This window comes from Quercus robur, chromosome 2 (assembly GCF_932294415.1).
Source record: "Quercus robur chromosome 2, dhQueRobu3.1, whole genome shotgun sequence".
NCBI lineage: Eukaryota > Viridiplantae > Streptophyta > Magnoliopsida > Fagales > Fagaceae > Quercus > Quercus robur.
The window spans coordinates 71067824-71095323 of NC_065535.1; the positions used below are offsets into that span (position 1 = coordinate 71067824).

Consider the following 27500-nt stretch of genomic DNA (forward strand, 5'->3'; position numbering starts at 1 on the left):
TCAAAAATGCTTCAAAAATGATTGCAAGCGTGTATGCTAGGAGATGTGAGAGTTATAGGATGTACCTCGAAGGTGATAGTCCCCATCAAGCAGTTATGATTATGTGTGAGTTAAAATGATTTTCTCATATCTCAAATCGTCATAACTTGTATACACTTATGCAATCTTGCGATGTTTTTCACACACAACATGCAATATTCTTTACTATTCTTGATACATGTGCAGGTACAATGTGATTTGGCCATCACAAGGTTTTACATGTGTTAATGTATGCTCACTAAACTGTCTTGACTTATTTTTAAAATATAAAATTGATTAGATTTGTTGTGTGTGTGTGTGTTTTTGAGGATCCATGTGCTTAAAATTTTTATTGAGAGATGATTTTGAAAACTTAATATGTTGATTAGATCATTGGTTGAGTTGCATGTTCGATTGCATTCATGTCTGTGTTTTTCACATCTCGAAAAACTATTTTTAAAAAGGCTAGCTCAACACCTTCTCGATACCTCCTCGATACCTTGCTGTCTGTCGAGCTTCTTCAACTTTTTCTTATCACAATTCCAACAGCTTCTTGACACCTGGTGGATTGATCGAGAAAGCTCCTGTCTCCTCAATAGCTTCTCGACACCTGGTGGATCGATCGAGATCTTTTTAGCCTTTTGTTGATTTGTCCCTCGACAGATCCTTGACAGCTGCATCTGTCAACGTCTATTATGCTCAACACCTGTCTCGCCACCTCTTGATCGATTGAGATTCCCTTGCATGCATTTCATTTTTCTTTGTTTTGCATTTTTTTCCTTTGTGTCCATAGCATTTTGTTTTTCTTTTTCTTGTAGGTCTATGGTTCCTTGTTCTCCTCGTTCCCTCTTTGTCATTTTCTGTCTATCTCCTGTCATGTCTTTTGGCTTCTTATGCCCTTTGACAATCGTGTCAAAAAGGGGGAGAAATTTGAGAATTGAATGTCATTCCTCAGGGGGGGTAATAAACTTAAGGGGAGAACTTCATGTTAAAAGGAAGAAAGTTTTTTATGTAACTAACTTAGGGAGAGAGTTAGTTTGATACACATTGATATTGATATATTTTTGTGTTGTGTATCTTTTGGTTTTGTAACCATTTACATACATCATGTGTTGTTTCTATATTTGATGATGATGTATGTGTTTCACTCTTTATCTCACATGTGTTGTTTATTTTCCCTCTTTATACACATGTTCCTTATTTATTTAACTTGTCATTATTTTCCACATGGTACCTTGATGTGTTTTGTTTAGTGCCTTTCAGGAAAGACAAGTTAAAGCCAAGTCAAGATTCCAACCCTTCTTCTTGCAGCAACTTCCAAGGTTCAGATCTTTTAGACTAGGCTTATTTATTCTGTAATCTTGAGTAGAATGTATTCTAGGACATTCAATGTACTCTTGTGGTTTTGTCATGGATTGCCAAAGGGGGAGATTGTTAGGAACATATTTTTATGTAATTGACATATCCTTTGACAAAACGCATTTTTACTTGTATTTGGGTAAATCTAAGTAGGTTCAAGATGATCATTACAAGTGGTTAAATTGAAGACATGAAGACTACTCAAGAAATGTTCTAGAAAAGTGCAATCTGCAGGTCTCGATAGAAGCTTGATCTGTCGAGATTCATTAAATCTCGACAGATTCCTCGATCGATCGAGCTTACGAGTTTTCAGATTATAACTAGCAATGTTTTTATTCTAAAAGGCTATTTGTTTATGAGTTTGTATAATCCTTATTGGACTAAGAAAATCCAAGGTTTGTGTAAACCTATTTGGAATAGGAGAGCCCATTAAGCTCCTATTTAAAGGAGGTGGGAAAAAGAAAAACCTAACCCTAGAGAGCTTCATAAGATTTTCTTTTCGAAACCCTAAGCCTCCTCCTACAGAAGAAAGAGTTCTTACTGCGTTTCTTGTACGCCTTTAGGTTTTGTAACCAAGCAAAGTCTCTTGCACCAACATTGAAGATCTTATTAGTGTTTCTATGTGAAGCTGCTGCAAATCAACTACAACAATCAAAGGGGGCTGTGGAGTTAGTCACGTACTTGGATTCGTGTAAAGGAGTAAGCCACATACTAGGATCCGCGCATCAAATTGGTTAGTCACGTACTTGGGAGCCGTGCATCAAAAGGGGGAATTGTCACTACAGAATAAGTCCAATTGGGTATTGGGGTAAGGGTTCGACTATAGGTTGGTATGATATTTGGGATTCCTTTACTTGTAACCGCTTGTTGTGATAATAGTGGTGTTTTGGGAGTGGTGACCTGAAAATCACTCGGTGGAGTTTTTGCCATTAGGTTTTCCCCATTCGTAAACAAAATACCGTATTATTTATTTTCCGCTGTATTATTAGTTTATTGGTGATTTGTTTGTGCTACCACGCGTTTGCATGATAAATTGATTAATTAATAACTTGGCTAATTAATTAATTAATTTCTATCACAAGAGGTCATTCAGTTTATGGCCTATCAAGAAATACATGTTTGTTTCTTTGATGCCCAAGAGATGGCACCCCCACCAAGAGTGAATATCCAACCAGATGTGGATTTGTTATCACTCACACTAGTAATCCAACTAGCATTTGAATAACCTTCCAACACAGTTGGAAATTCAGAATAAAAGAATCCCAAACTTATGGTTTTCTTTAAATAACCAAGAACTCTACCAATTGCTTTCCAGTGATCTACACTTGGATTACTTGTAAATCTAGAAAGTTTGCCCACTGAAAATGATATGTCTGGTCTTGTACAAAGCATAGCATACATCATGCTACCATTAGCACTAGCATACTCAAGCTGTGTTATTGCTCTTCCAGTGTTTTCACTCAACTTTATGCTCTGATCAAAAGGTGTATTTGCTTCCTTTATATCAAGATGTTCAAATCTTTGAAGCACTTTCTCAACATAATGAGATTGATATAGTGCAAAACCCTCACTATGTCTTTTAATTTTGATTCCCAAAATAGTATCTACTTCATTTAAATCTTTCATTTGAAACATAGAAGAAAGATACTTTTTGGTTTCACATACACCTTTCATATTCGTAACAAATATGAGCATATCATCCACATAAAGGCATACAATGACTCCATATTCCTTTGTGAATTTGGAATATACATTTGTCGGAACTATTATGCACAAATTCATCTGACAAAATTACTAAGTCAAACTTCTCATGCCATTGTTTTGGAGCTTGTTTCAAGCCATACATTAACTTGCAAACTTTCTTTTCATTTCTAGGAAGTACAAAACCCTTAGGTTGTTCCATGTAAACTTCCTCATCAAGATCACCATTTAGGAAAGCTACCTTAACATCCATTTGATGTACAATCAACTTATATATGGATGCAAGTGCTAACAACACACAAATAGACGTGATCCTAGCCATCGGTGCATAGGTATCAAAAAAGTCTACTCCTTCCCTTTGTTTAAAGCCTTTTGCCACTAACCTTGCTTTAAAGGTTTGAATTGATTCATTAGTATTATATTTTCTTCTAAATACCCATTCACAACCAATTGGTTTAAAACCAGTAGGTAGATCCATTAGGACCCAAGTATTATGGATAATATTGAGTCAATTTCATCATTTACAGCTTCTTTCCAGAAAGCTGAATCTCTATAAGCCATAGCTTCCTTAAATGTTTTAGGATCGTCCTCTGTGTTAAACACTATGGGTATTTTATTTAGGACCACTTGTCTATTACCTTCAATTAGGTACAATTGAGCTTGATAAGAAATGAAATATGGACCAAAGTCCTTTACTTGTCATAATTCTAGTTTTTTAAGTTTAAAACAAGGTTTAATTTCAGGATTTCTTTGTATATTCTATATTTTAAAGTTTGAACTTATATGAATTTTTATCTTTCAATTGATCAATTTTTAGTCATTATTGTACTATCATAACATGATAATTAAAAAAAAAATTATATAAAAAAATATTTCAAAAATTATATAAAATGTTATCACCGATGACATAAAAATTTGCTCATAAATAATTTTATAGTGACAACAAAGTCCCTCGCAATTTGTAGAATAGCGATGCCATTTAACCCCTTACAAAAACATTTTAAGCGACAACTTAATGTCGACATTATTATTCCTAACTAATTGCGAGGGGTTAAAAGCCCTCACAAATAAATTTTAGCGACGGCATTATTTGTCTCTAAAAAGTATGTCATTAATTTGAAATTCGCAAATAACTAATTGCAAGGGTATAAAGGTCCTCATAAATAGTTGTTAACAACGACTACTCCCTCTCGCTAAAAATAAGTGGTCGACTTTTCTTGTCGTTTTGTAATATATTTGCGAAGGCGGATTTGTTTAGTAATGACAGTAAATTGCCCTCGTAAATTATCTATTTGCGAAGGCATAGTCGCAAAATCTCTTTTAGCAACAAGAGCAAATATGACGACCTTCAAGGGCCACATGCCCTTGCTAATAGCCTTTTGCGACGATATTTGAATTTTTGTGAGGGCATTTGCAAGCTGTTATAGTAGTTACGGGAAAACCAAATTTTGCTTGCTCTTCACTCCCACCAATCTCTACATTTAATGCACCAAATTTTCCCAAAGTCTAAAATAAGGTCTAAGTTCATGATTCTTTTCGATCCTTTGCCAACCCTCATTAAATGACCTCCCATTCATATTTTTTCCACTACTACTATATAAACCCCCCTCTTCTCCACTCCAAGACACACCAAAACCCCCTCTCTTCTCCTTTTTTAAGTTCTAGTGAAGTAGAGTAGTCTTATCATATCTTAGTCTTCTTGAGACTCAAGGTATTGAGTGAGACTCACTTTCCCTCTCCTAGTTCTTCTTTTCTCCTCTATCCTTAGGACTTCCACCAAGAGCCTCCTCCTTCACCATATGGATCTTGCATGCAAGTATAATCTTTATCCTTAACTCGTTTTTCATGTTGCTATAATGTTAATTTAAGATTAGAGCATGCTATTGTTTATTTAAATTCCTTGAATATGTTTGAATGTTGTTAAATGTTTTTATGTGTTCTTTACATGTTCTTGGGTATCCATCACATGTTCATGCATAATAGTAGCTTTGATCTTAAATCCACATCAAAAATATGAAAAAAAATGTTTGTTTCATAGTTCTTTCAAATCCTTGAATCTAGGATATCACCATCCACACACATTCACTAGAATTTATTTTTCAATCCAAATGCAATGCTTAATAAATTAAATTAGGGTTTATCACATGCACACACATTAAATTCAACATGTAAATTGATTGATAACATATTGGATGATGTGATGTGAATGTTGGCCACCATAGTCTAGAAGACCGGTTTCACCGGGTAAGGTGGGTGCCTAATACCTTCCCACCTTGTAACATAGCCTCCGAGCTTAGATCAAGGATTGATAGATCAATGCTTATCCTTGTAATTTTCAATTTCTAGATTATAACTAGGAAACAAAGTCATGTACTTTATCTTAGATTGTATCTAGGATCAAAGCCTGTAACTTCTTATGATTAATGTAAATTCAATTTCAAATTAATAAATGATGAATTTTTCAATTTTGGTTTTCTTATTTATTCCAACAATTAAGTAAGTGGCGACTCTATTGTAAAACCCTTAATCTAAAGGGGAAAATATAATCAGTTGAACCTCCATTTTGAGAGGCAATAACACAACTCTACCTATTCACGTGGGTTTGGCCCAACATCCAAAAAACAGGCTGGGGGCACGGTCTCTCACATTTAGGAACGGCAATTTTTACTCCACTCGCGGGTACTTGACCCCAGAAATAGTAAGGTCGGGTTTAGGTTTTTTAAAATAAAACCCAAAGTGGGTTCAAGTCGGGTACAGGTTTTAGCAATACGCACCCTGAACCCGAACCCGGACCCAGACCCAACCTGCTTAAAACAAAAATACCAAAAAACCTGAATATATATATATATATATATATATATATATATATATATATATATATATATAACCCTAATTTCCTAACACTCAATTCACTCAGTTGCCCCCTATCTCCCCTCAGGCCCTCACTCTCCTTACCCACTCTCATTTCACAACATAGTAGCCCCTATCTCCCCTCACTCTCACTCAACTCACTCTCAAGTCTCACCCTCACTCACTCTTACCGCCAGCTAAGGCTATCCACAGGAAACCACCACCCAAAACCCGTTGTTTCTCGGTCAAGTAGTGGTTCCAGATCTACCTTCACCTTTGTCCAAATCTGTGTTTGTTGTGCTCAGATCTACCTTTGCCATGCTCAATCTCCCTCCTTGCCATGCTAGATTTCCCTCGCCATGCCTAGATTAGTCTTCGTTGTGCCCCAATCTTCCTTGCCATGCCCTAATCTATCTATACTATGCACCGATCTGTCTTCGCCGTGCCCCAATTTGTCTTCTCTGAGCCTCGATTTGTCTTCTCTTTGTGTAGCTCATCCTAGATCTCCCATCTCTAATTGCATCTTTGCCAAGATCTGCCACCTCCAAGATCTCTCAACTCTTTTTTTTTTTTTTTTTTTGGGTTCGTTACTTGGTGCCTGAAAGGGATATTATTGTGTATATTCATTTGACTTGTTGAAATGGACCAAATGAGTTGTAATGGTCTTAAACTTGTGGGATTTATTTTGTAGATTTTTGAATTTGTTGTAATTTTTGGCATTTATTTTGTTGCTTTATTTATTTATTTTTATTTTTTATAATGTTTATCATGTTATCTACTGATCTTAGCTTAGCTTAGCTTATATTTTGTTTTAATTGAAAAACAAGGGCTGGATTTATAATTGAAAAACGATGGATTTATGATTGATTTGTATTGGATTTCAGAATGTGGCCACGGGTTAGGGCTTAAAGCTTTAGGAAAACTTTAAATTGATTTTTTTCTTTTTTAAGATTGGGCCACGGTTTAGGGCCTTTAAATTGGGCCCTGAAGTGGCAGGGCGGGGCTTGACAGGGCAGGTTTGGGTTTTTTTTTAAAAACCCGTTTATTAAATGGAGTGGGTTAGGGTTTCAGGGGTGGGCTGCAGGTCGGGTTCAGGCATAAAAAAACCCGCCCCGAACCTGATCCATTGCCATTCCTAGGAATCTTGACTAGTTAAAAAAAAAAAATTACCTCCTCCATATGAACCCTTCTTAGTTCTTACATGAAAACAACATAACTAGCGTGGAGTTCTCAAGAAAAAAAGGGGATATTCTTGATGATTAAAATGAATATATTCACTCGTCTATTCAATAATAGAAAAATGGGATCTTGATTTTTTTTAGGTAGCGTTTATTATATGCAAATTGTTTTAGATAGTTTTACAACGAAAACCATGACCTCAAGTCACAATTTTAGTTGTTTTTGGGATGTATGTAAAACTGCATAAAATAGTTCGTGTACAACAAGTTTATCATTTTAAAAAAAATATTTCATTACGTACGTTGGTCAACCACCTGGCCTATGCTATTCACTTCTTCCACTGAGGACTTGATTTATGCAAACTATAGAATAAGAAGCTTCCTAGCATGAAAACTAGATAATTAGCTTGAGTTTTTGAGAGATTTTGTTTTTTAATAGTTTAATAGTTATAATGAGAGAAAAGGGATTTGATCTTGAACATTTTCATTAAAAATACCAAAATGTACCAATTGAGTTACAAGCTCTTATCAATTCCAATCAATTTTAAAATAGCAAAATAACGCATAATATTAATAGATAAATTTTGAACATATATTATCTTTTGATTCATTATCAATGATTCAAAAGATAATAAAATTGTTCAAATCTTATCTTAAAGATACCGATTGAAGTTCTGCCATATGATACTTTATTTGACAAGAGATCTAGGGTTCAATTCCCGCCTACACCAAAAACCGATTGGTGTATTGGTCTGATGATAAAGAGCTATTATCAGGAGCGGACGCTATAGGTTGAAACTCTCTCTCTCAAAAAAAAAAAAAAAAAAAAAAAGACAATAAATTTTGTTCACATAAATTCTTTACTTAAGTGTCACATCAAAGATAAAAAAAAATTAACAAAAGACAACGTCTAATAACTATGCAGTTCCAATCTCATATAAATATATATATATATATATATATATATATTAATAAAAGAAACCCACTAATAATTAGAAACTACTTTTAGAATAAGGAAAAATGATAAAATATGAATTAAGAAGATTAGCTCCACAAGTATAAATACTTGTGGGGTGTGGGGGGTAAGGGTCGGTATTTAAGTCTCCATGAGGGAGTTTCACACATATATACATTTAGATTAGGGTAAAATAGAACTCTATATTGTATTTAAAAAAAAAAAAAAAAATTAAAGCATTCAGTAATATTGCGGGGAAACATCATAAATGCTATATAACAAAATGGAGATTATATATGAGTATAAATTATTTTCAAATGAAATTACTAAGCAAAATGGGTATTATATATAAATCTTAAATAAATAAAAATTATTTTCAAATGATATTACCACGTATCCGAGCATTGCATAGAACATTATCTGTAATCAAAGCTTAACTGGCTTTACAAAGCAATCCAAGGCCAACTGATTTTCAGAGTGTTCTTTAGATTTTAGAGAAATGGCATTTACAATCCAAGGCCAAGGAGATCCTTTCGTTCAGTCCTGTCTGTAGGAAAGTTAAGGTAGCTGATACGTATCCGATTTGCTAACTTCCTTCTCTTCTTCAATTTCGCCATTCAACCTAAATACTCGCCAGAAGACGTGGAATCGATAGCCTTTTTTCGTTCTCTTTTGTTTTGTTTTATTCTATTCTATTTTATTTTTCTATGTATATTACGACAAAGGTTCTAGACTTTTGGTTTTGAATAATCAATGAGATGAGTTTTTTGTACTATTTTACTCTAAATGTTGTAAATTTTCTTGGCAGTGATTTTGAATTTTGAAGGTTTGTTTTGTTTTTCCTTCTCATGCGTGTGAATGGATTTATATACATATACGTGTAGTCGATGTTCTTCACCACTCAACCTCATGCCCATCCTCTAACCAGTCACAGTTCAGAGAAAGCCACTCGCATTGGCGCCACTTACTTGAGATTTGAGATACATATGATACTATAATATGAAAGTATTACTTTTTTTTTAATCACTCTATTGTATTTATCTGTTTGTATTTTTTTCACATGAATAGGGTTATTATTAGTATTTCAATATAGAATAATTATATATAATTTATGATCAGAGGCGGAGGCGCACGTAAGCTTGTGGGGGCCATCCCCCCCCCCCCCCCCCCCCTCCCAAAGCTTTTGAAACTCCTATATAATATTATATAAAAACAAGCTGGCCCCTATATATGTATTAATTGGCCCTCCAAAAAAATTCGCATGTCTAGTCTAATGTTAGTTTTAGTGGTTTCCCCTTTTAAATATGTTATGGTTGTATGATTGATCAAAGGGCTAAGGCAATTATCTCTTAAAACTACATAGAATGACACACTAGCACGAATAATAAAAAATATTTGATACCATATATATGTCTCAATTTTTTTGGTTGATGATTGGATGTATCCAGAGCATGGAACTATTAGGATTAAAGAAAGTATATGGAAGTAACGAAAATAATTAGCTAAGTGGGGTTGTCTAGCAAATTATGGCATATAAAATGACTAAAACAAAGTAAAAGTATTAGTTGCCCTTCAGCCATTAGCCTTTGGTTTAGCAAGTGACTAGAGCAATTATCAAATGTTTTATTTTGTTGTGGGTCTTATGCATCATACAATGTTAATTTCTTTATAGCATTCCTTTTGAAATATGACCATTTTTACAATTACAATATTTTAGTTTCTCAAGTGGACTCCACCCAACAAAACACATGTTTACTCAAGCCCAAAAAAAAAAAAAAAAAAAAAAAAAATACAAAGTTTTCATGATGCTATTTTTTTTTTTTTAAGTAAACAAAAGTGTACTATGTTTGTGCATGTTCAAATGTGAAAGTCGCTAAAAGTTTATTGTTTTGCTAAACTAGTGATTTTTTTGGTGGCATTCTTAGTCATTAAGCTTCATTTCTTTATTTCTTTTAACTCTATCTATCTCACACATACGTACACATAAATATATGAGTTATGACCAATGTACAAACATGTAATTCGGCCCTCCCAAGTTAAAAATCCTTGCTACACCCCTGTTTATTATTCTGCTTAACTGCCTAAGGCCAAATATTTTTAGTTTTAATCTTAATTAATCCATTTGGTAAACATCATAAAGGTTGGTTACAGATTAATCATATCCGCATTCTAAACAAAGTAGAGCCCAAATCCTTCATGCGTAGCTTCACTAAAAACCAAGGAAGTCAATACCATACCAGAGGCTGTACTGGTTTGGCTAGTGGTACGACATATTTCAGATATCGGTTAATATACCGGTGTACCGTTTCGAGTTGACCGCTATTTTTACTACTTTATACAGTATACAAAGTTATATTTCTAATAACTCAATATATCACTTTGGCAACTTTTTATATTTTTTTGGTAGAGTTAGAGCATTAGCAGCAGTGAAGCTAAATAGTTATATAGCTATTTTAGCTTCACCAAAACACAAAAATGCATGTTACAATAGTGAAGTCATAGTTAAAATTTTTAAAAATTTTATTTTAAAAATTATAATAAGTTGCTAAAACAAATATTAATATTTTTTTTTCCTCATATCTCTTCTACCTTGTCAATATCTTTTTTTTAGCCCTCTTTTATTCTCCTTAATTCACTACCCTCTCTCCTTTAATAATTGATATATTAAAAGCTCATAAATATTTAAAGACTAACTGATAGGATTGATAGATTGAAATACTTTTCGGACCAAAAAAAATAAAATTGAACCTTTAAAAAAATTGAAATGATTTACGTTAACCAATAATTTTTTTTTTTTTAAATGCTTAGAGTTTCCAACTTTCCAAGTCCTACACCTAGCTAGTCAACTACTGGAAGTCCTAACGCATTAGGAATTTTTTTTTTTTTTTTTTCATTCCTTTTTTTCACCTCCACACATCTTGCTTATAGTTGTAGCCCATTAGTTTTTCATTTTAAGTTTATTTGTTTATTTTTTTTCATTCTTTTTTTCACCTCCACACGTTTTGCTTTGAAGTCTTGTCATTTGCTTTGAAGTCTTGTAGTTAGTCTTTCTTTCAAGTGAGTGTACCAAAACTAAAAACAGAGACAGATACACATTGAGAAGTAAATGAAGAAGATGAAGGGGCTGTAGAAACAGAGGCTGACGAAACAAAGGAAAAGAAGAAGAAATGCGTAGCAGAGGCAAATACAAAGAAGAGGAGGAAAAACCAAGGTAAGAGTGAGGAGGTGGATCTTGAAATTTGGGGAGTTTTCTGAGTTTTTTTTTGTTTCGCCCGTTATCTATTTTCTGGCCGAAACCCGATATTTATCCTGGTATGTCCGAAACAGCTCCGGTATAGCCGGTATTTAAACCGAAACGAAAACAAGAGCATTTCTGTACCGGCCTAAGCACCAGTACGGAAAATTCCGACGATACCGGCCGTTACGGTACGAAATTAACTTCCTTGCTAAAAACAGCCACAAAGAGTCACGATGTAATCTACTAACTCAAATATATATATATATATATATATATATATTTCTTATATTGTATTTATCTATTAAGCTTTTTTTTTTTTCCCATGAATTATCCATTTTATGATTTTTTTGTTAGTTTATCAATTCCTTTCCTCACTTAATAATTGGTATCCCTTGGTCACCATTATTGTCTTGACATCGAATGAGGCCTATAGTACTACTTGATCATAGGCTTCACTTACCTTCGAGACTAGAAAAAATTAAATATCCTTGACAGAATCCTTACCATAAAGTTCAGAATTCATTTCCACCTCCCCTATAGTTAGTTTAACTTATTAGTAGGGTCATTACAAAGTTGTGATAGGAAATTAGTTTGGATGATTTTTATTCCCCATTGCCAAATCTTCATGTGGCTTGACAAACTAACAAATCTCTCTCTGCAATAATTTTAATCCAAACCTAAGAATTAGTACTCTTGGATTGGCTGGAAACGATATATGTTTTGTGGAAACTATTTTGCTTTAACGAGTCAAAAATCAAAAGGTTTGGATTTTAGCATTGTGACAAAACCATTTGGGAAACAAAGTTTGGTTAATTAACTTCAACTTCCTTAACCCTAGACCCCTTTCAATTTTTCTTGCTTACAACAATAGAGAGGGGAATTGAATTGAGGTCCTTTCCATTTATAGAGATGCTAGGTAATGTTATTCATAAGTAAACAAAACTCTTGATAGCTCATTCATTTTTAGAAGTCATAAGGTTTCCACAAGTTACATATTCGATTAAACGATGAATGAATACACAAACATACTTTTTATGTTGCTTGAGTATTAGCAATGAGATTCTACAATATCATGCTAAGAATAGCTAGGTTTTTTAATAATATACCAGTTGTTTGTTAAAAAAATATAAAATTCAGGTTATTGATTGAAGTTGATGCTTTATTTGAAGTTGAGCTAGCTCATGAATAACTCTACTCCAAATAATAGTTACGAACCTTTACTTTCTAATTGTAGGAGCCTATTGGATAAATTCCTCGACATGAAGATTAAGCATATCTTTTAAGAAGCTAGCTAATATATGTAAGGATGCCCTTACCATACATGGAAATTCTCTCCCATGCACTTTTGTTAATTTTGTTAACTTACCACTTCTAGAAGAGAATCTAGCCTTTATAACCTTAATTGATCCAATGGTCCTCATTCTAATTTCTCAACCATCATCATTTATGGCCATGAGAAACCCTAGCTAGCTTGTCTTCGAGCATGAAGCTATTCAATGGAGGAGTTCTCCACGGAGGGAAGATCTTTTTCTCTTCCGCAACTCACTTCATTGCTGTGTTATGCTTCTTCAAACCCATCTTCTCAGGTTGTCGAGCTTCGATGGTGGATTTGACAGCGGCAGACAGTTTTAAATGGGCAAGACAATAGATTTTTTTTTTTTTTTTTGACTATTTTGTTTTGAAAATATGAGTTAATAGGGTTGTGATCCGGTGTATTGCTATATATTCTTATATTTGTACAAATCTAAGGTGTCATTCATTTATTGGAGGACGTAAACAAGGGTGTTTACACCACATACGGTTTGAATTTATTCTCCAGCAATGTTAAGTTGTTATTGACAATATTATGGGGGGTGCCTAATTAAATAGAATCGACCTTCCTATTAAGGATTATATTGATTTGTCTGGTTACTTCTCCTTCAGGTTCAAATAAACTGAACTCCTGTTGATTAGATAAGACCGTGTTTCATATATAGCATCCTTTTCAAAGGAATAAGAATTCATCATAAGGAGGACGATAAGTTATAATTGTCTTCCTCAAGCTTCCTTCACTTCCACAGGCAATTTTGATATAGCAGAACCAAGCAATAGCAGTTGACTAGGAAGAAAAATTCAATTATATATATAGAACAAAGAGACTTGGCAATATATTTTGGAAAATGATCAGTACGTTGTTCACAAACCAAGAACAATCAATCTCATTAATTCGATCCGAAAACTAATACATAGGTTCCAATCTATCATTTATTTTCGTGTCCAAAAAAGGACTGACTGTAAAGGTCCATACACTAAATCGCATTACAAAGAAACAGAACTTATAAAACAAACTGCCGGCCAGAGCACATGGGTTGAGGGAGAAATGACAAGACGAATTCAGTTGCTAAGACTACGAGCCCCCTTGAAATAGATAGACGATGAAATGATAATCACGATATGAACGGTCGTAATTTGTTCCGAATGTGGATCAGGGGAATTAGGAAAATAAAGAAGATAATCCAAAACAGGGATACGGGGAAATAAAAGCCATACCCCATAGTGTTATTAGTAAGAGAATAGAGACTTGATTTTTCATCCAAGACTGCTGATACGCCCGCCGAAAAGGCACAGAACATGAATATAAGGGAGATCGCAGGGAGCAACAATACTCCTGGCTGTACTAGACCCTGAACAAAGGTAATTTTCTGAATGACTGGCATGGCAAAGTAGATAACCAATGAGGCAACTGAGGAGCCAAATGACAACGAATCAGACATCATAAAAATTCTGAAGTATTTGCTTTTTTGTAAATTTGCCTTCCCATTGCTGTCGTATATATCCACCAGGCACTTGGAAGGCTGCTGCGAAGGTGACAGTTGTAATGAGTGTCATTACTACTACATTGTATTTTTTCAATTCCTCAAAATCTACAATATTATTGGCTGCACCACCCGTTCTTCCCTTGACCTTTGCAGCAGCTTCTATCCTCTGTGACTCTTTAAATTGTTCATGTCCTTCATTCTCAGCAATCTGCTCTTCCGTTGTCTGTCTCTCAACCTCTTTCTCCAAACTCAGTAAAGCCTTGCTTCGATCCGGTAGCTTTGACATGAGTACCATTTGCAAGTGATTAGAGGGAAATGTAACTGACAGATACCTAAAGTTGTAAATTAATTTCTATCTTGGAAGTTGGAACATGCACGGGTCCCTTCGCAGTCACGCCTATCTTATGATCAGCTTGATATATTTATTTGCTAGATTTAATTTCGAACATTTTAATCCATATCCAAGGAGCTTCTCTCTCTAGCTATTTACTATAACGAGTTCATTTGACAAATCAATGCATATGGATATGCTATATTATAAATTTCAATTAAAATTATTACACATTTTTTTAAATTGAAATTATGAGTTCAATAAATGTATGTATAACAAGGTGAGTGTTACAAACACTACCCTACAACCTTAACATTTCCAACAGTTGTGTTATATATGAATCACTAAAAAAGAAAAAAAAAAACAGAAAAAAGTGATTCATTTTTGAAATCACTTATATACTGTCATATCAAATTGTAAATTTTATGTGATAAAATTTTTAATTTTTTAGCATCTTTCTTCAACAAAATATCATATTCTCTTTCTTTTACTTTGTTCTAAATTTAGAACCTAATAATTTTGGTCATTATTTAAGAATATTTATTATGATTGAATTTGTCTACAAGACTAAGCTTCAAATATACGTGTAGCTAGACATGTTAGAAGTTTGTTGGTGTGGTGGGAGAATGTTCCTCCACATCTTTATTCCATTCTCTTCGTTGATTCTGGCTAATAATATCTTGACCGTCTTCTTTCTCAAAAAAAAAAATATATATATATATATACACACGTGTATATTGAATTTATATACACACATATATATACTGCATTTACTCTACATGCTATCAATACAAACTAATATGTTGTATATTCAACTATATTACTTAATTAAATTGCCTTCTTTTTAAACAAATTCATTGGTAAATGAATTTTTTTTTTTCATCTTGTAAATATTAAAAAAAAAACTAAGCACTCATTTGGGATGCACTTATAAGTCAACATATTGCTTATTTTCCCTACTAGTTGTGGGTTCTACATGAGTCACATGTTTATTTTAGTTAACTTTTGCTTATTTTTCATATTATTTGTGAATTCCACGTGATTCACATACTTTTTTATTCAAATTTTATCTTTTATCAGTATTTTCAGCAAATAAACTAGATAAACTATTTCCAACCAGATAAGCTTATAAGCTAGGTTTTTGTTTTTTTAACTTTTATGTCTTTTTAAAAATTAATTCTTCTTATTTTTTTAAAGTACAAGTATGTTTTAGCACACTTTCACATCAAATGTAAGTAATATAATTATTTGTTAGTTTAAGTGGGATCATATTCACATCAATTTTAAAATATAAATATCTCCCCCACTGTAATATTTTCAAAGGAATTCAGAAGAGTAACATTTTCCTAAAGGGGGTTTAGATCACCATGTAATTATTACTCATTGTGAAATATAAAAATTAAAATTATAAAAAAATAATTGAAAAGAAGTATAAAGATTTTTTTTTTTTTTTCCCTAAGAAATAAGAAGGTAGGAGGTTAAAAAATAATTTATCATCTTAACTTTTACATTCAGGGAGTGGCAATTGCACCCATTCAAATCTTTCCGAAATAGTGTCATTCATAGCAACTATACATATAGTTTGTTTGAACTTAGAAGTATGTAACTAAATGATTAAATTTATCATTTCTCAATAATATAAACTTTTGAGAAAATTGATAATTTAGAAGCATATGATTAAAAGATTAAATTTACTGTTTCTTAATAATTTAAACTTTTGCAAAAATCGGTAATTTAACATAGTTTTACGAGGCTTACCAGTATTTCAATCAACCTAAGCAGCTTACTTAATTGAAGAATGTCAGCAACGGTCTTCCCTTCCTTGTTCGTAGCCCTTTTTTCAACTCTCGTATCACCTGCAAGCAATTCCAATACATAGTATCTCCCTTTGATGGCAGCAAGATGCATAGCTGTGTTTCCTTTGTCGTTTTCTTGCTCATTTATGAGATCCCGAAAAGCTAAAGATGAAAGCAATATTTTCACTGCTTTTGTCCTTCCACTCTCCGCCGCAAGATGAAGAGCTGTCCTACCTCTGTTATCTAACAGTTCACAAGTATATGGAAATTTTTCAATGATTGCGCTCATCACATCACAATGCCCTTCCATGGCTGAAATGTGAAGAGCAGACATGCCCTGAATGTCCCGCTCGTAAGCAAGGGAAATATTAATATTTTCCAAAAATAGTTTGACAACTTCGAAATTGCCAAAATATGCAGCGTAATGCAGAGGAGTCCAGCCAAAGTCATCAGCTTTCATAATTGCGTTCGGAAATTTGTCCAACATCTTGCGCACAAAATCTACCAAGGACAGAGAATTATGTTGTTAAGAATTAGCTATACCCATCCCAAAGCCTGGGTTCAATGACAATATCTTGTATTTAGAGGATGAGAAGTGAGAACCTCGAATCTACTCAAATATAATTTTCATTCATTTCCGTAGTTTCCCATCCGTTCCTTTTAGGAACTAATGGGTTCCTAACACAAAGATTAAGGTAAAGATCATAAGAATAGCAACTCGTTTTAATCTAATTAGTTTCTAGCCCAAATCCGATCTAGTTCGAAATCCTACTAGATCAAATCTAAATCCAATTGAACTGACCCGTTTGTCAGGACTCAAGTCTGTCGACATTATAACAGAAACATAGAAAAACCTTGTAACAGTATGATAGAACAAAAAGAGAGAGCGAGTATTATCCCTAAGGGAGATGGATTACCTGCTCCGGTGATGTCGAGTTTGCATGTTTGCAGTTGCGGGGATCCAAAAATGTTCAAGCACCACCAATCTTTGCGAATGGTTTTAAACCGACTTTCTGTACGAAATAGCCAAGAATAGCTGATGATACCCGAAAACAAAACATTAATGGCCTGTTTGGAAGTTTAGAGAGGGAGGAGAGTAGAGGGAAGGAGAATAGTGGGGAGGAGAGTAGAGGGGAATAAATATCTTCTACCTTGTTTGGATGTTTTTAAAATTAGTAAAGGGGAAGGGAGTAATTAGCACTTCTTCTTGTTTAAATGTTTTAAAAATTAGGATAAAGAAGAGAGGAAATGATTTAAATAGACAAATTTACCCTTATTTGATTTTTTTTTTAAGTTAAAATTTTCCTCCATTTTCTCACTAACCAAACAGAGAATAAAGAACATTCTAATCACAGATTATCACTAAAATACATAAACTATATCAATTTTCCTATAAAAGAATCCAATGAAAGATAAAACGCAAGAAAATCAAGAACTAGAATTAAAGGGAAAAAAAAAAAAAAGGATCCACAGAATTACCTTCAAGTGGATTGGTAAATACCTTAGCTTGTGAAGGTAGAGTTGCCGAGAAGACAACTACCACGAGACACAAACATAGATACTGTTCGGCCATATTTCTTTTTCTCGAGAATCAGACTAGGAATTCTTGGCCATATATAACACTCTAACTTGCTTTCCCAAGAAAATAAAAAATTTCAATCCAAGGCAACCAAGTAAGTAATTGTAAAAAACTTGTATACATAACAGTTTTTAACTACAAGTTTCTGTCATTTTCCTATGTTTTCTCTGAGTCCAAACAGAGTAGAGCAGAGTATTGCTAAAAGTACCAGTGCACATTGATAAAACACGATCCAGAACACAATTCCAAACAAATAAAAAAGTAAATTGAAGTTTAGAAATATATCGTGAAAAATAGTGAAATTTTGGACCTCCAAAGCCAAAAGAACACTGAAAATCAGCCAAAAACAATCATAGAAATAGTCACTATTTAGACGATTGAGATTCAATTTTTTTTTTCATTCATCTTAAATTTTCTTAAGAAACAAACAAAGATTATTTATATAATCATTTTGTAATTTTGTTAATTTAAAAAGGGTAAATGGGAGAATTCATTTGGTCAATAATTTATCTACTCTACTCTCCCTCCAAATCTCTCCAATTTGGAGGAATTAAAAATAAGATGTTAGAAGTAATTGAAACCCCTCTAAACCCCTCCAAACCCCTCCCCCTCCTTCCTTAAAAAACTACCAAACAAGGTAGTTGAATAACTCTCCCTCCCTTTACTCTACTCCCCCTCCTTTTATAAACATCCAAACAGGCCATAAAGTAACTAACACTATAGTGTATACAGGAGAAAGAAGGAAAAAAATTAGTTACAATTCCTTAGGTGGTTGTCTTCTTAAGATTTAGCCATGTGGCTACTTAACTAAAAAATGTATTTTCTTTTTATGAGAAAAAATCCACATAACAAAATTTTAAGACAAGAATCTAAAGAATCTAAAGAACAGCACCTAAGTACTATACCTAAGTCTTGCCCGAGAAGAAAATATTGCAAGTTTTCTCATACCATCATAAAATATCAATTTTGTTAATGACAGATTTGGCTTCCTACTTTCATAATTTGTTGTGTGCCAGTGGTTTTTTCTTTTTTTATATGGTGTGTGGGGGTAATTAGTAATTACAATGGAATAGACAAATTTCTATTAATTTTTTTTTAGTCAATGAAAAATAAGAGAAATTACACTTTATCCCTTAAACTATACACATTTTGCACTTATCTACTAAACTATGAGAATGCATACATACCCTCCTAATCTATATCATTTTTTTACACTTACTTTCCTAAACTATAGAATGCATACTTTACCTCTTAAACTATACCCATTTTATATTTACCCCATAAATTATAAGAATGTATACTTACTTCCTTAAACTATTATTTATAGGGTGGGGTGCAAAATGATATACGAGTAATAGTTTAGAGGGTAAGTGTACATTCTCATAGTTCATGGGACAAACATTATGTAGGTAATAATTTAAGAGGGTAAAGTGTAATTTCTCTCGAAAAATAACACATAAAAGTACATTTCTGGTTGAAAGGCATTCGTTATGTCCAAAACTAGGAAGTTGAATATTACTCCAAGACACAAGTTAGGAGCATTCACATCAGTGCTTATATAATATAAAAAATACCACATTTTAGCTAATAAAGTCCAAAATTCACTCACTCCAGTTTATACAAAGTAATGTAAAAATATATGGTTGTTACATTAACTATGTAAATTTACATTGGCAATATATATTTTGCATTTAATTTAATTTTTTTTTTTTTTTACATATCTCGAGAATGAAAAAAAAGAGTGAATGGTGGTTGTTTTGCAATAAGAAAAATAAATAAAAAAATCAAGAAAATTGATATTTTAACGAAATGTATATTAAAATAAATAATTTGACGTGGGTTTTGAAATGTGAGTATGAAAAATAGAAAAAGTAGCTAAGTTCTTGTGCTAAAATATATAAAAATTTTGTATGAACTGATATAAATGCTCAACACATTGTAGAGTATTCGCATTAGCTTGTACAAAAATTTATGTCTATTTTAATATAAGAATTTACTTTTTCTATTTTATATAATCACTTTTCAAAAACACCTACATCAAATTAATTATCTATTTTACATTATATTTTATTAAAATATTATTTTTTATCAATTTTTAATTACATTTTCAACGAATCTCAATTTGAGTAAAGAAATATTAAAAAATTGATTTGCATATGAATAGTATTTGTGTATATTTATAAGGTTATTGTAGCTCATGATATCTTATTTTACAAAAGTTTACATGTACTTATTTGACTTGTGAGTGATTTTTGAGGTTGCAAGTCCAAAATTTATCACTTATGGTATTATATATGGACTCACGTAGATACACAAAAGAACATAAATTAAATTTTGGCCAAAAAAAAAAAGTATATATCATCCAATATATATATATAGCAAAAGAAAACGTCTAGGAGACATAGTTGAAGATATATACTCACTAATTTCTACCCGAATGACTGCAGCATGCAAGACATTCATGTTCTTCCTTCCCTTGTCGGAGCATTCTTGAATTTCTAGGATCCGAAGGGCAATTTCAAAAAATCCTCGATCCACTGCCAGGAAGAGTGGGGATTCGCCAGCATAATTTGTAATTAAAGCCAACGTTGGGTCTTCCATAATTAGCGAAACCACAATTTTAAAATGACCGAGTTTTACAGCAAGATGCAGTGCTGTGTCCTGCTCCACATTTTTTGCTCTTAGTAGCAACCGTTTCACTTCAGGACCTTGGTATGTTGCACGAGTTATTAGAAGCAATGACATATAATAATGTCCTAAGCTTACTGCAATATGCAGTGCTGTGTTGCCTTGGAAATTTGTTGTATACAAAGGTGAATGTGGTGAAAGCGAATTGAGGACAATTTCCACAATCCGATACGTCCCAGATTTTGCTGCCGCGTGAAGAATAGTATTGCCCCTGCAGGGTGTCCACTGATCAAGACTTATTAAAACCCCAGCCCCAATTTCTCCTCTAAATCTGTCAATATCCCCAGAAATTGCAGCATTGAACAGTTCAGCATCATTCATTGCTAGTTTCTTTCAATCTAACCAGTGGCTTTGTTTCACAAAGATAGCTATAAACTGTAGTCTGTATCAATGGCAGAACCAAGAATTTGGGTCAAGGCCAACAAAATTGAAAGTAAAAAATTAATCTAAAAAATATTAATCAATATTATTAACAAAGTAAATAACCAACTATATGCTAGAGTAATTCTCATACGCAATCTAACATAACTAGTGTAATTCTCATATGCAATCTAACACAAAATGTAAATTTTAATTTATTTTTCACATCTAGTTTAATTTACTCCACTGCCCTCAACAATTTTTCATACTTTGAAAACTGCATGATTTCTTCACATTCAATAATCTTGAATATATCTTTATCAATATATTTAAATAAACAATCATTTATCCATTGATCTCTCATTCGATTGTATAATCAATTATTAATTATATTCATTGTTGAAAAAATTCTTTCAATAGTAACTATTGCAATTGGTATGATCAATGCCAAGGTTACTAATGAGTAAAATAATTGATATAAAACATCATTTTTCATCTCTACCATTATTTTAATTTGAAGTGTAGGTCTATTTATGTGTAAGAGAAGCTGTTGTGGGAATTGAAAAAATAAATAAATAGAGAGAGAGAGAGAGAGAGAGAGAGAGAGAGAGAGAGAGAGAGAGAGAGAGAGAGGTTATTTGTCCTTTCATGTTGGGGGCAAATAAGACATTTTTGTACAACAAAGTAGTATGTAGTATGGCAATTGGCAAATCAATATATATTACAAATAATAATATATTATATGGATTTAAGTCTTGGTCAAATCATTTAACTTGTATAAGAGCATCCTTAGCAAAGATGTCAAATGCTATAAATGCTATAATTTTAAAAAAGCACCCTCCATCAAAGGTGCTAGATGTTCTCTAGTAGCCCGCTGTAGCAAGATGTTAAAATAAAAGTTTTTTTAATCAAACATTGTAACAACGGATGTAATTATTGATTTAAATGAATAAAAAATATTTAAATGAAGTGATAAAATAATATAACTTTTGATATTGAGTGTATTGTAAAGTGAGTTGTTAAAATAAATAAAAAAACTTTTTGAGAGGCTAAATACTATATTTTATAGCATTTTTTTTTCTTTTTATATATATACAAAATAGAAATTTCACTTTATCGTAATCTAAATGTATATGTGTATAAAACTCCCTCCCGAAAACTTGAACTCCAACTTTTGTCCCCTACACCCTATAAGCACTTATCTTCATTAAGTGACTACTGCATTAAGAGTACAATATAACATTCTAGATGAGAATACTCTTAGGAGATTTATCATGACATATTCACACTTATAATATGGGCCATGATTTTGAAATTTGGATCGTACTGTCCAACTCGTTAAACTTATAATATGGGCCATGATTTTGAAATTTGGATCATACTGTCCAACTCGGTTAACGAGTAACCATTCATCAAAATGATTCTTTTAGAATCTAAAACCGGCCTATGCAAATAAGTCAGTGAACCGTATAAACCAAGGTCGAATCGCTAGGAATGAAAACTGAAAGTTCAAAAACGTGTACCAAAACACTTTTGAACGTTTAGACCCTCAAATATTAACTTAACCAACACAAGCAATATGTCAAACAACAAGTGTGCGGAAACTTAACATATGCTATAATGTGAAATAGGTTAAATACTATCTAAGCCATAACAGAATAAAATCCACAGCAGATAAAATAAAGGCAGAGATAGAGAGGAAGGAAGATGCAAACACAGAGATAACACTCGATGTGTTATCGAAGAGGAAACCGAAGACCTCGGCGAAAAACCTCTCCGCCGCCCTCCAAGCGGTAATCAATCCACTAGAAAATACAGTTGGGATACAAGGACAGCAATAGACCCTCCAAGCCTAATCTACCCAGTGCACCTAAGCCCTCCAACCTTCTTGCTCCAACGAGGTTGCGCCGAACCTTTTTCTTTTCTAGCTTTTCGGATTCCGCTACTACACCGTAGCATCAACCAATGAATATTGGCTCCTTCCTAACTGCTTCCCAGAACTCCAAACGACTGTCTCACAGAGATGATAATGGTGAGAACCAGGTTTGGTATAAAGCCTCTCAAGGATTTGACAATGGAGAGGAAGAGAGTGAGGGATTTTGATGAGACTCTAAGGTAGAGATTGTGGGTGAAACAATCTGGTTTTTCTTTAGGGTTTCTCTCTCAAAATTCTCTCTGGAAGCTCTCTTTCAATCGTGGGTTAAAAGGGTATTTATACTGAAGAGGAGTGGAATGCGAAACGTCAGGTTTTTCCAAAACAGGGGTGGCTCGCGGCTTGACCTCGCGGCTTGACTAAGTCGCGAGTTCCAGTCGCGAGTTAACCGTATGGCCAGTTGTCCTGTTTTGTCCTGTAGTGCTCCAGCTAGCATGACTGTTCATCTTCCAGCATGCTTGGCACGTGTGCATCTTCTGGCGGGTTGAAGCCGCGAGTCCAGTCGCGAGTCCCAGCCGCGACACTCTGTTTTCTTGCACACTCTTGAGCAATCTTCACACTATCTCACTCACTACCCTTACAACAATCCCACCTAAATACAGGGTTACTAAATGCTGAATTACAAGCAAATTTTGCACGGAATAAAGCCAATTAGATGGTTGAATAAATTCAACCTTACAAAAACCGTAAACGGTTCTCCCAAATGTAATTTACAACATCTTATTATCGCCGTTGTTAAGAAAACCCCAAAAGAAGAATCACTTCATACAAAGAATCAAAAAGAAATAGCAGTATAAGAATAACTTTACCTCCAATAATCTTTCTAAAAAGAGAAAAAATTCTCATTTTTTTAGTTTAAAAATACCCTTACACCCTTATGATTGTTATGATTGTGTAGAGACAAAACTAAAGAACAATCTGATAAAATGCAACTCTTACTAAAATATTGTCTAAAAAATAGAACCATTCTCCTATTAATTTTCAAATTGATTTATTAGTTTATAAATTAAATTTTCAAAACAAAAATTATATATATAAAATAAAAAAACACAGTTTTTTTCTACAAAATAGGACCATTAACCAAAAAAAAAAAAAAAGACCTTAGCGGATGTGATGAGGCTAGTAAGAATAACTTATCTTCAATAATCTTTCTAAAAAAATAGAAAAAAAAAAAAAAAAAAAATCCTTTTACAAGATCACTCCAAATAGAAAAAAGAAAAAATCATAAATTTTCTCTTACACAGCCATAGTGTTCACACTGTAATTAATATAAAATAAAAATACACAATTTTTTTTCCTACAAAATAAGACCACTAATCCAAAAAAAATCATTGCACGCACGAAATGCATGTGACGAGACTGGTAAGAATAACTTATCACCAATAATCTTTCTAAAAAGAAAAGGAAAAAATCCTTTTACAAGATCCCTCCAAATAGAAGAAGAAAAAAATCATAAATTTTCCCTTACACAGCCGTAGTCTCCACACTGTAATTAATAACTCAAAAGATTGCCTCCACAAGTCGTCAGATGCCAGTCACAGTCCTTGTCGTCTTCTGTAGCCTCCAGTCGACGACCGGTGATCGAATTTCTACAAAAACCAGTGGGCAGTGGCGCCGGGATCTCTCTTTCTCTCACTGTTTTGGTTTTTTTGATGAGATCTCTCACTTGTTAAAGTCTATCCATCCTTTTGGTTAAGTTTAAAGCCTACCCATCCATTTGTTAAAATCTATCCGAATAGCTTAGTAAATGGCGCCCACCCCTTTGTGTACCACACTACCCACGGACCTCAGAAATCCGATTTTTATTGATAAGTACTGTTAACGGGTGCTGCACAGCACCCGGCGCCCACCCCTTTGTGCACCACACTACCTACACGTGGAGCTATTTTTACTGAGGAAAGAAAAACGTTTTTGAAGATTTAAATTTGCTACTTATAAGACGAAAATACCCTTCTTCATATTTTAACTCTTCTCAATTTTCTCTCTCCAGTCTCTATTACGTCTGAAGCTGCTCTCTTCTCTTTCTTCTTCTTGTCTCACTCCTTCTCTCTGTCTTTCTCATGCTTCAATCCAAGAAACGAAAACACCACCACCACCGCAACCACCAGATTTTTAACCCTCCATAACCAGATCCGTCTCACTCCCTCTCTCTGCTATCTCGGATTCTCTCTCACGTCTCAGCCATGGCCGAACCCTTGGGATCCACCACCGTTTCTGGTAGTGGCGCTCACCTGCGCCACCACCACCACTAGTAACCGTTGGCCACCCCTTTCTCTCTCTGCCTTTATTTCTACTTTTCCTTCCTCTGTTTTTGGTTGTATCTAGGTTGTTTTGGTGACTGGGTTCAATTTGGAATGTGAAAAAGGTTTGACAATTTGGCTTGGGTTTGAAATTTGGGTCATTTGAGTGGATGTTTTGTAGATCTGGGATAAAAAGAGAGTACAAAACAGAGCTGAACATGTTGGTAAAGGAAAGAAAGAGGAAGAACTTTAAAAGGGTATTTCGGTCATGTTGAAAAATGTGCGATTTTTTATGGTCCACCGACACTTAAACTGCTGCTTTACCAAGTGTTTTTTTGTACTCCCCGAAAGCAACAATAATTTATTAATAAGAAAATCAATTTTAATTAAAACAAAAGCCTTTGTTATATTTAATTTTTAGTTTTGTTGATATTTGTGTACCACAGGTCCACAGCAGCTCTTGACTTCGTCAATTCCCCTGTAGTCTCTATTATGTCCACAGGACGGATTGCCCATCAAATCAAAGGTAGATCTCACCTTATCTACCCAGATCTATGGAGATGTCTGTAGATCAATAAAAATCTTACTAGGATCCGTTTAGATAGGATTTATTTTGTTGTAGTTGAAAATTGAAAATATTATAGTAAAATAATATTTAAATATGTAAATAGTATTGTGGGATTTATTTTAATAAAAAAATTGTTAAAAAGTGAAGTTTATGAGTTTCATGAACAGTGCTCGAAACTTACTTATGTGTTGAAAAGTGGTTGAAAAGTCAAATAGTGCAACTACTGTTCATAAATAGTGCATGAACAGTAGCCGTTTGCCTCCTTAAATGCGTGCCAAAAAAAAAAAAAAAAAGGAAAAACGCAAAACTTAAAATGCCAGACACCAGACATGTATCCAAACTCCACCTAGATTTGGATAAATTTTTGTCGTATTTATGGGTTTTATCATTGTGAAAAGTTGTGAATTGCCAAAGATGAAGGGACGAAGCTTGTATATAGCGGGTCAGTTGAAGTCTGAATATTTGGGAGGTTTTAGGGTCTGTTTGGTGAGAGAGTTCAAATTTACATTTTCACATTTTAAGTAATATTACACATATTTTTACACACTTTTTCATCCACACGTATTTCAAAAAACTCAAAATAACAATTCTCAAACTACTCTACCAAACACCCCCTTAGGCGCTTTAAATTTTGTTGTAAAGGTAATAATTTGTGTTAATTATAATTTGGGATATTATGTTTTTAAATTACAAAAAAAAATTAAGAGTGTAATGAAAAAATTATTTCATCTATAAATGTATAATATTCATCACACTTATAGGTTTTTTAGTAATTGAAAAATGTAGTAATTCCAAATTATACTAGACGCTGTGGGGCTAGAGAACTTGTGACCTCGGCCCACTTTACGTTAGGGCCCAAGGCCCGAGCCGAGGAGGGACATTGTCGAGGACATACAATGAAAGTCCAAATGGCCTAGAGATATAGCCGAGGACGATTCTGTCCTCGGCATCCCAAAGCGCTCTTGAAAGAAAGGGCAAATATGGTATAGGAATAGTTTAAGGAAAAGCTGAACACCTCCGCATTGATGGAGAAAGGACCCCTGAACTATATGACAACAAAGGATAAAGGAAATGCTGCCATTACTGCAATTAAATACTCTGCGTCTGATAGAGCAATGTTTTTCAGCTTTTACAACCACCCCCAACCATTTTGGGTATAGGCTGATACTAGAAAGCTGAACCTACACGTGGACGTTAGAGGGAGGGTAAAGGCTAGTATAAAAAGAGAAGTAAGCAATCCAAAAAGAAGAGGCTGGGAAAAAAGGCCAAGAACCAGAGCCTCCCAGGCCGTGTTGAGGAGAAAGACTTCTTGGGCAAACATGGCTCACCTCTGTGAGTCCATCATAAGCATCATGACTAACCACTGTCCGGTGATCAAGGCCTAACCTTTCAGCCCACTCTCTACAAATTTTATTGTTTGGGCCTTTAACGTACGAACCCAATACTAGTTTGGGATCGTTACAAATTGAGTCCTTACAATTGGTGCCGTCTGTGAGAAAGGCTTATGCGTTGGCACAAGCGATGGTAGGATCGAGCTCCTATCAAACAAGGGACTGAGAAAGCCCCTCCGTCATCTCTAGCAGCACGCTATTGTTATCCTAATATAAAGTTCCACTAGGGGCTACGCTTCGAAGTACCAGTGGCTGGGTAGTTCTAGGGGCTTCCAACATCAAGCCAACGCCCCACACCTTGGCCGAGGGGCTAGTCCTCGATACTTAAAGAAAAATCTAAGTTTTGGACAGAACCAAGGTATTGCATGGTTCTCGGACTCAAACCTATGGGGAAACCAACTACTTAAAGAAAAATCTAAGTTTTGGATAGAACCAAGGTATTGCATGGTTCTCAAACTTAAACCTATAGGGAAACCAACTACTTAAAGAAAAATCTAAGTTTTGGACAAAACCAAGG

The 27500-nt window shown here is 33.9% G+C and overlaps 2 protein-coding genes across 6 annotated transcripts in view; one reads left to right on the forward strand and one right to left on the reverse strand.

Moving 5' to 3' along the window:
• Positions 1-27500, forward strand: part of LOC126714834 (isocitrate dehydrogenase [NADP], chloroplastic/mitochondrial) — a 148229-nt gene that overhangs the window by 22523 nt on the left and 98206 nt on the right. The window lies entirely within an intron of this gene.
• Positions 1-27500, reverse strand: part of LOC126714833 (uncharacterized) — a 123636-nt gene that overhangs the window by 18625 nt on the left and 77511 nt on the right. For 2 of the 4 annotated variants that reach the window (XM_050415214.1, XM_050415213.1), the window contains exons 2-3: positions 17142-17237; positions 16459-16725 (exon numbers count right to left, since the gene is read on the reverse strand). In XM_050415214.1, the coding sequence (XP_050271171.1) occupies positions 16459-16725; positions 17142-17237 (363 nt within the window). Of the gene's footprint in view, positions 1-16186; positions 16285-16458; positions 16726-17141; positions 17238-20226; positions 20874-24252; positions 24522-27500 lie in introns of those variants that run through there. The other 2 variants (XM_050415212.1, XM_050415215.1) reach the window with 2 other exon arrangements.